The 15,370-nt window shown below is 43.5% G+C and overlaps 1 protein-coding gene across 2 annotated transcripts in view; it reads left to right on the top strand.

Moving 5' to 3' along the window:
- npas3 (neuronal PAS domain protein 3) overlaps window positions 1–12,249 on the top strand; it is a 63,909-nt gene extending 51,660 nt beyond the window's left edge. For both annotated transcript variants that reach the window (XM_087779644.1, XM_087779645.1), the window contains exons 8-12: window positions 530–723; window positions 790–896; window positions 6,777–6,924; window positions 9,872–9,987; window positions 10,051–12,249. In XM_087779644.1, the coding sequence (XP_087635770.1) occupies window positions 530–723; window positions 790–896; window positions 6,777–6,924; window positions 9,872–9,987; window positions 10,051–11,510 (2,025 nt within the window). In that variant the 3' untranslated portion in view covers window positions 11,511–12,249. The remainder of the gene's footprint in view (window positions 1–529; window positions 724–789; window positions 897–6,776; window positions 6,925–9,871; window positions 9,988–10,050) is intronic.
- Window positions 12,250–15,370: the final 3,121 nt, after the last annotated feature.

The raw sequence follows: 15,370 nt of genomic DNA on the forward strand, positions 1-15,370 counted from the left end.
TTACCTCGAGAGTAGCTCACAACTCGTAGAATTTAGCCACAAAATTATACTGACAGAACTAAATTCAAAAGTAAGTAAGTAAGTAAGTAATATTTATTTATATAGCACTTTTCGAGACCAGGGTCACAAAGCGCTTAAACAATCAAAACAATACTCAAAAAAGTACATACTTTAAAGATCAAGATAATACTATGTCACAACATACATAATTAAGCCACAAAATGATACTCTCAGAAGGAAACTCGGTTGGTTGCAAGTGACAAAATGTAGCCCCAAAATGATACTGTCAGGAGGTGACGCAAGAGTACTTCAGAACTCACAGAATTCAGCCCCAAAGTAATACTGACAGAACTAAACTCAACAGTACGTCACAACATACAGAAATAAGCCACAAAATTTTGCCACAAAGTAATACTGAGAGAACCCAACAGTTTACATAACTGACACAATTTTACCCCAAAATTTTACTGTCAGAAGTTAACCAGAGCGTCCAGAATCCTCAGAATTGAGTCTTCAACCTCTTGCTCAGGTGATCCACGTCACGGGGCGTCTGAGGATCCGCATGGCTCTGACCCACGCGCGCTCGGTTCCGGTCCAGATCATGGGGATGGTGGTGGTGGCTCACGCTCTCCCTCCTCCCACCATCAACGAGGTCCGCATCGACTGTCAGATGTTCGTCACGCGCGTCAACATGGACCTGAAGATCATCTTCTGTGAGAACAGGTGAAGAACCTTCACCGCGTGACTCTGGACCCAGAAGAAGATCCAGTTCTACTGGTTTCTCTGCAGGATCAGCGACTACCTGGACCTGACGCCGGCCGACATCGTGGGGAAGAGATGTTACCAGTTGATCCACGCGGAGGACGTGGAGGGGATTAGACAGAGTCACCTGGACCGTGAGTACACACACACACACACACACACACACACACACACACACACACACACACACACACACACACACACACACACACACACACACACACACACACACACACACACACACACACACACACACACACACACACACTGTGTTAGATACACACACACAACACAACTGACTTACAACACATGCAATTACAGTGGAAATTAAACCATATTTAATACATATTAAAAAAGGATGATTCACATTGTTTCATCTGTTTTTGTTCATTGTAAGGGGGCGCAAGGGGGGCAACAGACCCCCATGAAAATACAAATTAGTCCCATTTTGATCAGATTTTAAACCCTATTTAATAAAAACTTAAATGAGGATGATTTCTATAATTTCAGCTGTTTTTGTTTATTATGAGGGGGCACAAAGCAGAACCTGCTATTTATTTTAATTGTAGGGGGCGCAAGGGGGGCAACAGACCCCCATGAAAATACGAATTAGTCCCATTTTGATCAGATTTTAAACCCTATTTAATAAAAACTTAAATGAGGATGATTTCTATAATTTCAGCTGTTTTTGTTTATTATGAGGGGGCACAAAGCAGAACCTGCTATTTATTTTAATTGTAGGGGGCGCAAGGGGGGCAACAGACCCCCAGGAAAATACAAATTAGTCCCATTTTGATCAGATTTTAAACCCTATTTAATAAAAACTTAAATGAGGATGATTTCTATAATTTCAGCTGTTTTTGTTTATTATGAGGGGGCACAAAGCAGGACCTGCGATTTATTTTAATTGTAGGGGGCGCAAGGGGGGCAACAGACCCCCAGGAAAATAAAAATAAGTCCCATTTTGATCAGATTTTAAACCATATTTAATAAGGATTATTTCTATAAGATATAAGGGGGCACAATGGAGGACCAGCTATTTCATTATAATCGTAGGGGGCGCAAGGGGGGCAACAGACAGAAAAATTAAACTCATCCAGTTTTGATCAAATTTATACAATGTTTTTCATCCTAAGTAACAAGATTTTCTAGAACTTCTGCTTCTTATATTAATGTTAGGAGGTTAAAGGGGGCGAAAGACCCCCATGAAAATTCAATGTCATATTTAATAGATATTAAATAGGAATGATTTCATCAATTACCCATAATCCACCATTCCTCCTCTTTCTCTCTTTTTTTTGGGTTTTTTTCAAATGTATTTTAATCCAAACCCACGACTCGCCTGCACAACACGAGCATTAGAGTCTCATGAGTAAAGCTCTGAAGCAGGTGATGATGAAAGAGTGAACGAGAGCGAAGGTGTTTCCTGAGGATCCACTGATGGAGTCTTTCATCCTGATCCGCGTCTAAGTCTCGTCAGTACCTGCTGACAGCCGGACTTAACCCGGGTCAGAACCGCAGTCGATCTCTGCTGTGAGACGAGGAAGTGAAGGTGAAGGAGAGAAAGACTCGGATCAAAGGATGAAGAAGGAAAATGCTTTTCTCACGACGAGAGAAGAAAAGGTTTAACGGACGATTTTCATGAAGAACTTTTGTTCTTTTGCACAGAAACGACTCGGAAACGTTGAATAATGAAGTAAATAACGAATAATAACTTAATGAATGTGTCGTCAACGAGTGTGCACGAGAGAGTACAGGTCAACAAGTGTGCACGAGGGAGTACAGGTCAACAAGTGTGCACGAGAGAGTACAGGTCAACAAGTGTGCACGAGAGAGTACAGGTCAACGAGTGTGCACGAGAGACAACAGGTCAACAAGTGTGCACGAGAGACAACAGGTCAACGAGTGTGCACGAGAGAGTACAGGTCAACAAGAGTGCACGAGAGACAACAGGTCAACGAGTGTGCACGAGAGAGTACAGGTCAACAAGTGTGCACGAGAGAGTACAGGTCAACAAGTGTGCACGAGAGAGTACAGGTCAACAAGTGTGCACGAGAGACAACAGGTCAACAAGTGTGCACGAGAGAGTACAGGTCAACGAGTGTGCACGAGAGAGTACAGGTCAACAAGTGTGCACGAGAGAGTACAGGTCAACGAGTGTGCACGAGAGAGTACAGGTCAACAAGTGTGCACGAGGGAGTACAGGTCAACAAGTGTGCACGAGAGAGTACAGGTCAACAAGTGTGCACGAGAGAGTACAGGTCAACGAGTGTGCACGAGAGACAACAGGTCAACAAGTGTGCACGAGAGACAACAGGTCAACGAGTGTGCACGAGAGAGTACAGGTCAACAAGAGTGCACGAGAGACAACAGGTCAACGAGTGTGCACGAGAGAGTACAGGTCAACAAGTGTGCACGAGAGAGTACAGGTCAACAAGTGTGCACGAGAGAGTACAGGTCAACAAGTGTGCACGAGAGACAACAGGTCAACAAGTGTGCACGAGAGAGTACAGGTCAACGAGTGTGCACGAGAGAGTACAGGTCAACAAGTGTGCACGAGAGAGTACAGGTCAACAAGTGTGCACGAGAGAGTACAGGTCAACGAGTGTGCACGAGAGACAACAGGTCAACAAGTGTGCACGAGAGAGTACAGGTCAACAAGTGTGCACGAGAGAGTACAGGTCAACAAGTGTGCACGAGAGAGTACAGGTCAACAAGTGTGCACTAGAGAGTACAGGTCAACAAGTGTGCACGAGAGAGTACAGGTCAACAAGTGTGCACGAGAGACAACAGGTCAACAAGTGTGCACGAGAGAGTACAGGTCAACGAGTGTGCACGAGAGAGTACAGGTCAACAAGTGTGCACGAGAGAGTACAGGTCAACAAGTGTGCACGAGAGACAACAGGTCAACAAGTGTGCATGAGAGAGTACAGGTCAACAAGTGTGCACGAGAGACAACAGGTCAACAAGTGTGCACGAGAGACAACAGGTCAACAAGTGTGCACGAGTGACGACAGGTCAACAAGTGTGCACGAGAGACGACAGGTCAACAAGTGTGCACGAGAGAGTACAGGTCAACGAGTGTGCACGAGAGAGTACAGGTCAACGAGTCTGCACGAGAGACAACAGGTCAACGAGTGTGCACGAGAGACAACAGGTCAACAAGTGTGCACGAGTGACGACAGGTCAACAAGTGTGCACGAGAGAAAACAGGTCAACGAGTGTGCACGAGAGAGTACAGGTCAACAAGTGTGCACGAGAGAGTACAGGTCAATGAGTGTGCACGAGAGACAGCAGGTCAACGAGTGTGCACGAGAGTACAGGTCAACGAGTGTGCACGAGAGACAACAGGTCAACGAGTGTGCACGAGAGACAACAGGTCAACGAGTGTGCACGTGAGACAACAGGTCAACAAGTGTGCACGAGAGAGTACAGGTCAACGAGTGTGCACGAGAGACAACAGGTCAACGAGTGTGCACGAGAGACAGCAGGTCAACGAGTGTGCACGAGAGAGTACAGGTCAACGAGTGTGCACGAGAGACAACAGGTCAACGAGTGTGCACGAGAGACAGCAGGTCAACGAGTGTGCACGAGAGAGTACAGGTCAACGAGTGTGCACGAGAGACAACAGGTCAACGAGTGTGCACGAGAGACAACAGGTCAACAAGTGTGCACGAGAGAGTACAGGTCAACGAGTGTGCACGAGAGACAACAGGTCAACGAGTGTGCACGAGAGAGTACAGGTCAACAAGTGTGCACGAGAGAGTACAGGTCAACGAGTGTGCACGAGAGACAACAGGTCAACGAGTGTGCACGAGAGACAACAGGTCAACAAGTGTGCACGAGAGAGTACAGGTCAACGAGTGTGCACGAGAGAGTACAGGTCAACGAGTGTGCACGAGAGACAACAGGTCAACGAGTGTGCACGAGAGACAACAGGTCAACGAGTGTGCACGAGAGACAACAGGTCAACAAGTGTGCACGAGTGACGACAGGTCAACAAGTGTGCACGAGAGAAAACAGGTCAACGAGTGTGCACGAGAGAGTACAGGTCAACAAGTGTGCACGAGAGACAACAGGTCAACAAGTGTGCACGAGAGACAACAGGTCAACAAGTGTGCACGAGTGACGACAGGTCAACAAGTGTGCACGAGAGAAAACAGGTCAACGAGTGTGCACGAGAGAGTACAGGTCAACAAGTGTGCACGAGAGAGTACAGGTCAACGAGTGTGCACGAGAGAGTACAGGTCAACGAGTGTGCACGAGAGACAGCAGGTCAACGAGTGTGCACGAGAGAGTACAGGTCAACGAGTGTGCACGAGAGACAACAGGTCAACGAGTGTGCACGAGAGACAACAGGTCAACAAGTGTGCACGAGAGAGTACAGGTCAACGAGTGTGCACGAGAGAGTACAGGTCAACAAGTGTGCACGAGAGACAACAGGTCAACGAGTGTGCACGAGAGACAACAGGTCAACGAGTGTGCACGAGTGACGACAGGTCAACAAGTGTGCACGAGAGAAAACAGGTCAACGAGTGTGCACGAGAGAGTACAGGTCAACGAGTGTGCACGAGAGACAACAGGCCAACAAGTGTGCACGAGAGAGTACAGGTCAACGAGTGTGCACGAGAGACAACAGGCCAACAAGTGTGCACGAGAGAGTACAGGTCAACGAGTGTGCACGAGAGACAACAGGCCAACAAGTGTGCACGAGAGAGTACAGGTCAACAAGTGTGCACGAGAGAGTACAGGTCAACAAGTGTGCACGAGAGAGTACAGGTCAACAAGTGTGCACGAGAGAAAACAGGTCAACGAGTGTGCACGAGAGACGATAGGTCAGAGGTCGTTCTGCAGACGTAAAAATGCAGAAAAGTAAGAAACAAGACATGTAAATATGTTGTATATACATTATATATATATATAAATATGTATTTGAGTATATGTGTATCTATATGTGTGTGTGTGTTTGTATGTGTATTTGTGTATCTACATATGTGTTGTGTGTGTAAATATATTCTGTCTATTTATCTACTTGTTGAATCATGTATTTCTTCATTTCCATCAGTAGCTGCTCGACATTAGATCTTTGACCCACAGCGCCCTCTGGTGGAAACTTGACGCTACAACACTAAACCTCATGAGATAGTTTCAAATCTTTTAAACTTTAACTTTAAACAACAAGATGAACAAGTGATGTGTGTCCAACACTAACGCTGCACATGTGTGTGTGTTGCAGTGATGAACAAGTGATGTGTGTCCAACACTAACGCTGCACATGTGTGTGTGTTGCAGTGATGAACAAGTGATGTGTGTCCAACACTAACGCTCCATGTGTGTGTGTTGCAGTGATGAACAAGTGATGTGTGTCCAACACTAACACTGCACATGTGTGTGTGTTGCAGTGATGAACAAGTGATGTGTGTCCAACACTAACGCTCCATGTGTGTGTGTTGCAGTGATGAACAAGTGATGTGTGTCCAACACTAACACTGCACATGTGTGTGTGTTGCAGTGATGAACAAGTGATGTGTGTCCAACACTAACGCTCCATGTGTGTGTGTTGCAGTGATGAACAAGTGATGTGTGTCCAACACTAACACTGCACATGTGTGTGTGTTGCAGTGATGAACAAGTGATGTGTGTCCAACACTAACACTGCACATGTGTGTGTGTTGCAGTGATGAACAAGTGATGTGTGTCCAACACTAACGCTGCACATGTGTGTGTGTTACAGTGATGAACAAGTGATGTGTGTCCAACACTAACACTGCACATGTGTGTGTGTTGCAGTGATGAACAAGTGATGTGTGTCCAACACTAACACTGCACATGTGTGTGTGTTACAGTGATGAACAAGTGATGTGTGTCCAACACTAACGCTCCACATGTGTGTGTGTTACAGTGATGAACAAGTGATGTGTGTCCAACACTAACGCTGCACATGTGTGTGTGTTGCAGTGATGAACAAGTGATGTGTGTCCAACACTAACACTGCACATGTGTGTGTGTTGCAGTGATGAACAAGGGTCAGTGTGTGACTCAGTATTACCGGTGGATCCAGAAGAACACGGGTTACGTCTGGATCCAGTCCAGCGCCACCATCGCCGTCAACGCCAAGAACAACAGTGACAAGAACATCATCTGGGTCAACTACGTGCTCAGGTTCTACACCAGATCATCATCATCATCATAACAACAATAATAATAACAATAATATATTTATATTTACACATCATAGTGAGAGTGAAGAAGGTTCTTCAGAGGAAACGTCTTTGAATAACAATCTGACAATTATTGGTCGAAAAGTAAACGCATGTATTTATATTACAGCAGAAACGCTGACATTAAATTATAATAAACACATTTATTTTAAATATGTTTTTAAACAAATATAATCTGTTAAACTTACGTTTAGACTTTTCATTTTATGTTTGTATATGAAGCAGGATGAAAACCTGTGTCAAGTTAAAAAGCACATGCTAACACATACACAAAGACATGCTAACACACAAAAAGATGTTAAAACACACATGATTAAACACACATGCTGATATACACACAAACACATGCTAACACAAACCTAGCAGATGCGAGGAAGCTCAGACAAATAGATGCTAACATACACACATGCTAACAGACATGCTAACATACTAATACAAATGCACATGCTAACACACACACACAAACATAAATGCTTACACACATACACACATGCTAACAGACATGCTAACATACTAATACACATGCACATGCTAACACACACACACAAACATACATGCTAACACAAACCTAGCAGATGCGAGGAAGCGCACACAAAGAGATGCTAACATACACACACATTTTAACAAACAGTTAAATGCTAACACACATACACACATGCTAACAGACATGCTAACATACTAATACACATGCTAACACATGCTACACAAACCTAGCAGATGCACGAAAGCTCACACAAATAGATGCTAACATACACACAAATTCTAACAAACAGTTCTAATGAACATGCAAATGCTAACACACATGCACATGCTAAAACACGTGCTAACACAAACACACATGCTAAAACACGTGCTAACACAAACACACATGCTAAAACACGTGCTAACACAAACACACATGCTAAAACACGTGCTAACACAAACACACATGCTAAAACACGTGCTAACACAAACACACATGCTAAAACACGTGCTAACACAAACACACATGCTAAAACACGTGCTAACACAAACACACATGCTAAAACACGTGCTAACACAAACACACATGCTAAAACAACCATTACTAATGGTCTCCACTAGAAGTTCCTCAATAGCAACTGTCCCTCAGTCATATCCTCACACAAGTTCTTCTGCTGATGTTCTCCACCTGTAGATCTCACCTGTAGATCTCATCTGTAGATCTCGCCTGTAGATCTCACCTGTAGATCTCACCTGTAGATCTCACCTGTAGATCTCGCCTGTAGATCTCGCCTGTAGATCACACCTGTAGATCACACCTGTAGATCTCGCCTGTAGATCTCGCCTGTAGATCACACCTGTAGATCACACCTGTAGATCTCGCCTGTAGATCACGCCTGTAGATCACGCCTGTAGATCACACCTGTAGATCTCGCCTGTAGATCTCGCCTGTAGATCTCGCCTGTAGATCACACCTGTAGATCTTGCCTGTAGATCACGCCTGTAGATCTCGCCTGTAGATCATGCCTGTAGATCACGCCTGTAGATCACACCTGTAGATCTCGCCTGTAGATCTCGCCTGTAGATCTCGCCTGTAGATCTCACCTGTAGATCACACCTGTAGATCTCGCCTGTAGATCTCGCCTGTAGATCTCGCCTGTAGATCACACCTGTAGATCACACCTGTAGATCACACCTGTAGATCTTGCCTGTAGATCTCGCCTGTAGATCTCGCCTGTAGATCACACCTGTAGATCTCGCCTGTAGATCACACCTGTAGATCTCGCCTGTAGATCTATCCTGTAGATCTCGCCTGTAGATCTCGCCTGTAGATCTCGCCTGTAGATCTCGCCTGTAGATCACGCCTGTAGATCTTGCCTGTAGATCTCGCCTGTAGATCTCGCCTGTAGATCACGCCTGTAGATCTCGCCTGTAGATCACGCCTGTAGATCTCGCCTGTAGATCTCGCCTGTAGATCTTGCCTGTAGATCACACCTGTAGATCTCGCCTGTAGATCTCGCCTGTAGATCACGCCTGTAGATCTCACCTGTAGATCTCACCTGTAGATCTCGCCTGTAGATCTCACCTGTAGATCTCGCCTGTAGATCTCGTCTGTAGATCTCACCTGTAGATCACGCCTGTAGATCTCACCTGTAGATCTCGCCTGTAGATCTCGCCTGTAGATCTCGCCTGTAGATCTCGTCTGTAGATCTCGCCTGTAGATCTCACCTGTAGATCTCGCCTGTAGATCTCGCCTGTAGATCTCGCCTGTAGATCTCGTCTGGAGATCTCGCCTGTAGATCTCGCCTGTAGATCACGCCTGTAGATCTCGCCTGTAGATCACGCCTGTAGATCACGCCTGTAGATCTCGCCTGTAGATCTCGCCTGTAGATCTCGCCTGTAGATCTCATCTGTAGATCTCATCTGTAGATCTCGCCTGTAGATCTCCCCTGTAGATCTCGCCTGTAGATCTCATCTGTAGATCTCACCTGTAGATCTCACCTGTAGATCTCACCTGTAGATCTCGCCTGTAGATCTCATCTGTAGATCTCGCCTGTAGATCACACCTGTAGATCTCGCCTGTAGATCTCATCTGTAGATCTCGCCTGTAGATCTCCCCTGTAGATCTCGCCTGTAGATCTCATCTGTAGATCTCGCCTGTAGATCTCCCCTGTAGATCTCGCCTGTAGATCTCATCTGTAGATCTCGCCTGTAGATCTCATCTGAAGATCTCATCTGTAGATCTCACCTGTAGATCTCACCTGTAGATCTCATCTGTAGATCTCATCTGTAGATCTCATCTGTAGATCTCGCCTGTAGATCTCATCTGAAGATCTCATCTGTAGATCTCATCTGTAGATCTCACCTGTAGATCTCACCTGTAGATCTCACCTGTAGATCTCACCTTCATGACCTTGTCTCCTCAGTAACACTGAATTCAAGGACGTTCCCATGGACATCTGCCAGATGCCAAACCTCCCGGAGAAAGCGTCGGAATCTTCTGAGGCGTCCGACTCGGAGTCAGAGTCCAAAGAAAACTCCGGTGACTTGGACCGGAACCGTCAATGTATCCTGGACGACCTTTGACCTCTGTTCTCTTCCCTAGACTCGGAGCGCCGCGGAGCGCCGGCGGGACGTCAGGACGACATGATCAAGGAGCTGCAGGACGAGTGTCGGCAGCCGGCGGGACAATCCTTCTGCTCCTCGGAGCGAGAGATGAAGCGTCAGGACGAAGACCACAGCTCCAGCAACGTGGAGAGCCAGGACAGCGAGGACAGCTCCGGACCCTCGGACGACGAGGACGGGCCCGGGAGAGGAGGCGGGCCCGAGAAACCGGCCGGCCTGGAGGAGCTGGACACCGTCTGCGCTCCGGCTCACCCCGGCCGGCTGAACATCAAGGTGGAGAACTATGGCGAGGGCGAGGAGGTCCAGCAGCCACAGAGGACTTTCTCGGACGAAGACGACGAGGACGACGAGGACCACAGGGAGGTGAAGAGCAGTCCAGACACGGAGACTCCAAAGTGCCAGAAGAGGAGGAAGGTGCAGAAGTGGGAGCGAGCCAGGAGTCAAAGGATCCGTCTCTCCTCGACGCCGCCGAGTCCCCCCGTCATGGGGGAGACCCGGCTGCTGGCCGACCCCCTGCTGTCCCCCCAGAACCCCGTCCTGACCTCGTCCCCCTCCTCCAACGCCGCGGTGGCGTCGTCGGTGTTGAAGATCAAGACGGAGATGGCGGAACCCATCAACTTCGACAACGACAGCAGCATCTGGAACTACCCGCCCAACCGGGAGATCTCCAGGAACGAGTCCCCGTACAGCATGACCCCCAAACCGGGTCCTCCCAGGTCCGAGAAGAACTTCCCGACCAACAACGGGATCGCTCTCCAGGTGGCCATCCCCGACGCGGTGCTAACCCCGCCGAGTACGGAGGGCGGATCCGGGAGGAAGTCGTCTTACGAGGGGTGTCCGGCTCCGTCTTCGGGCTCCAGTCTGGCTCCTCCGTCCACGGCGTCCACCGTAGACCCCTTGTCTCCCCCTCTCTCGGCGTCTCCACGGGACAAGACCCAAGGCACACCCACCACCACCACCTCCTCGTCCTCGTCCACGACCTCCACCTCGCTGCTCTACTCCGGCGACCTGGAGACCCTGCAGCGGTTGCAGGCCGGGAACGTGGTCCTGCCGCTGGTGCACCGGGTCACGGGGACCCTGGCCGCCGCCGCCGCCGCCAGCACCACGGCGCCGCGGGTCTACACCACCGGCACCATCCGGTACGCGCCGGCCGACGTGACGCTGGCGATGGCGCAGAGCATGAACTTCGACAACCCCGGCTTCGGCCTGGACCCCAAGACCCCGATGGAGATGCTGTACCACCACGTGCACCGGCTCAACATGTCGGCGGTCGCCGCCGGACCCTTCGCCAACACGCCGGCGGCGTCGGCGGGAGCTCAGATGCAAAGCGCCGCCAACGTGTTCACCACGGCGGAGGGTCTCTTCTCCACGCTGCCGTTCCCCGTGTACAGCAACGGCATCCACGCCGCGCAGACTAGCCTGGAGAAGAAGGAGGATTAACTCCTGACCTTGAAGACCGTTTTTACTGTGTTCCCCCGAATCAACGAATCAATCGCCTAAAAATGCACTTATCTTTTGAGACCACTGTGTCCAGTGACGGGAGAGAAGACCAGATGATCCACTTTAGCACTTTCTTAAGCTTTCAGTTCGGTGAAGACGCAGAGAAGGTTTTTTCTTCCTTCATCTTTTCTCTCCTCTGAAAAAAAAAGACTCTTTTCGAATGTGTGTCGTCTGAGGACTCGTGTCTGAGCCCGTTGTGTCCATGAAGGTCCAGATTGTGTGTCTTCAGTGCAGGGATTATGTGTTTACTTGACGTGATCAAGGACGAGAGCAGGAAGTATCTCAGCGGCGTCAGAACGTTGATGTTGGAACCTTTAACATGTTCGTTTTTATATTGAATTCATTTTTTTAATTATTTAAATTCAATTAAAGTGCAATTTAATAATATTAAAAAAAGGTTTTTCAAATTAAATGAATTCTTTTACACATAGAGTTTAATATTCTAATTCTAATAATTGATAAATAAACAGTCTAAATTTAATATTTTTTAATTGGTAGTCATTTAAATTCAATATAAAACTATAGCTATATTAGTGTCACCAGACATGAGCAACAGATCAACGATCACCTGATGCATTAAAAAATAATAATAATTAAATTAAGAAAAATAAAAATAATTACTGGAATTAAAATATAAAACTCTGTGTTTCACATTTGAAGATTTTCAATTTGATTTAAATATGAAAATAAAACGTATTCAAACATTAAATTAAGGAATAATTGAATTAAATTTAAATGTATTCATTTTTATGAATATTTTAATTGAATAGTTAATTAATTCAAACTTTCAATGTAAAGATGATTAAAGTAAATTATATATTTTTAAGTGTCAAGCTTTTTCTTAACTTTAGTTATTAATTATTATTAATTATTATATATTTTTTAATTCAACATCTTTAATTAAAAAAATGGTTGTTATTTCAAAAATAACAACAAATTCAATATTTAAACATATATATAAATGTATACATTTAAATTCAATTGAAATAAAAAGTCAGTCTTTAATGATTTAATAACATTATTTAATTCAATAAAAGCATCAGTTCTGACGTCCCTGACATGCGTCAACGCAGCAGATCTATCATCTGTGGTGAGATAACAAATCAATCAATATGAAGCAGAAACTGGTTTCAACCGGTAATAACCTGTGAAGTTTGGAATGTCACTGCTCGCTCCAGCATTTAAGGAAAACAAAAAAGACTTCCATGGTGTTGCTTCCATCTGACCTTCTACGTTCATGGTGCTACTGACCTCCAGTGACCCGGATCAGCTGGCTGACGTGGGCGCCGCGGGAAGAGAACCCACAACCTTCGTCTTCTTTCAACGGAGATACATTCTTGTCTTCTGATGTTCAGGAAAATTATCCCGAGGCTTCGTTGGGAACAAAAAAAAAAAAGAAAAGATCAAAGGAATCTCTCGATGGACTCGATGGACGAGGTTTTTAATTTTTATATTTTTAAACTGTGATCCTCAGACTGAGGCTAAAGCGCTCGCACTGCTAACGAAAAAAAAAGAATGTTGAACCACTCGACCGGTACCTGTTTGATGTTTTTCTAGATCCCCGTCTTTTCTTCTACTTCCTCGACCAGAATCACCTCCTGGAGATTTTCTATACGAATCCACTCTCTTCCATCTCATCGTCGGACAACGTCAACACATATCAACTCTTTTCAATCGACAACCAAAACAATCAACTGTGACTCGGACTGGAGGAGCGACTCTCTCCGTCCTCAGCCAAAAAAAGACTCTTCATGTTGGGTGTTGGAAGCACTGTGATCCATCCCTGGTCCGTCCCTCGATCCCGCGTTCAATGTGATGAAACTGTGAAGATGTTCAGTGTTTTAGTGTTTCTGGTGTCGGGGCGTCTTCATGACTTCCTTCTGTGTGTGTTTCTATATGCAGTATATTTACTGAGCTACTGTTTCTGTCCTTTGTCTTCTCTGTGCTGTTTTACTGCGAGAGGCTCCAGGAGACGACGAGGGGTCGAGGCCGAGACGTCGGGACGTTCGTGGATCGACGTTTATAATGTTGGAACTTTTTTGATTTTAGTGAAAGGATTTAATTACTTTTTTAATAATTGGAATCAAAAAAATATTTTCAAAGGTAAAATTGGCTAATTGAAAAAAAAAAACCCTATCTTTTTTAATTGAATAAATACTTTTACACATAGAGTTTGATATTCTAATTCAAATAATGCAAAAATAAATGATTTAAATTCAATATTTTTTTCATTTTTAGTCTTTTCAATTCAATATAAAAATGTTGCCATAATAGTGACACCAGACTAAACTAACAGAGCACAGAGCTACCGAACGCATTACAAAATACAAATAAACATTTAATTTAGAAAAAAATTTAATTTTATTTATTATTGGAATAATGAATAACTCAGATTTTTTTTTAAACCATCAAAATATTTTGGGGAATAATTTAATTCAATAATTTGTATATTTTAAGGTTTATTTTTTATTTTTTTTCAATAATTGATTGGGAAAATCGATTATTTTCAAATGAGTCAAGTAAATCAAGAGTTTATTGTTAAATTATTGTATAAGTTTTCAATTCAATATTTTTTCATTCTTAGTCTTTTCAATTCAATATAAAAATGTTGCCATAATAGTGACACCAGACTAAACTAACAGAGCACAGAGCTACCGAACGCATTACAAAATACAAATAAACATTTAATTTAGGAAAAAATGTAATTTAATTTATTATTGGAATAATGAATATCCAACTCAGATTTTTTTTAAACCATCAAAATATTTTGGGGAATAATTTAATTCAATAATTTGTATATTTTAAGGTTTAATTTATTTATTTTTTCAATAATTGATTGGAAAAATCGATTATTTTCAAAAATCACGAGTCAAGTAAATCAAGAGTTTATTGTTAAATTATTGTATAAGTTTTCAATTCAATATTTTTTCATTCTTAGTCTTTTCAATTCAATATAAAAATGTTGCCATAATAGTGACACCAGACTAAACTAACAGAGCACAGAGCTACCGAACGCATTACAAAATACAAATAAACATTTAATTTAGGAAAAAATTTAATTTAATTTATTATTGGAATAATGAATATCCAACTCAGATTTTTTTTAAACCATCAAAATATTTTGGGGAATAATTTAATTCAATAATTTGTATATTTTAAGGTTTAATTTATTTATTTTTTCAATAATTGATTGGAAAAATCGATTATTTTCAAAAATCACGAGTCAAGTAAATCAAGAGTTTATTGTTAAATTATTGTATAAGTTTTCAATTCAATATTTTGTATTTAATATAAAAAAGTGTTGGTGTAACAGAGCACAGAGCTACTTGACACATTTAAACATACAAAAAAAGATATTGAATTTAGTAAAAGAAAATGTAATTATTGGATTAATTAATTATCAAACTCTTTTTTTTTTTTAATTATTAAAATATTTTGGGGGAATTATTTAATTAAAAATGTGTTATATCACAAGGTTTAATTTGTTAGTGTTTTAAATTCAATGTAAAAATGTAGGTACAAGAGTGACCCCAGAAATCACCAACAGAGCGCCGAGCTGTCAGCCAATCACACGACGCTCAGTTGATCACATGACTGAACATTTTATATTGAATGTAAAAGACTATGAATTCGATAATATTGAATTTAGAAAATATTTTTTTAATTTATTTAAATGACAATTTCAAACTCTATGTGTAAAATTAAATTGATTTTGAAAATATAGCTCTTAAATGTAATTAAAATGGTTGAATTTTCTTATTGAAACAAAAGTATTTCCTTCTTAAAAAACGACGTTTCAA

This window comes from Callionymus lyra, chromosome 18 (genome assembly GCF_982586985.1).
Source record: "Callionymus lyra chromosome 18, fCalLyr1.hap1.1, whole genome shotgun sequence".
NCBI lineage: Eukaryota > Metazoa > Chordata > Actinopteri > Syngnathiformes > Callionymidae > Callionymus > Callionymus lyra.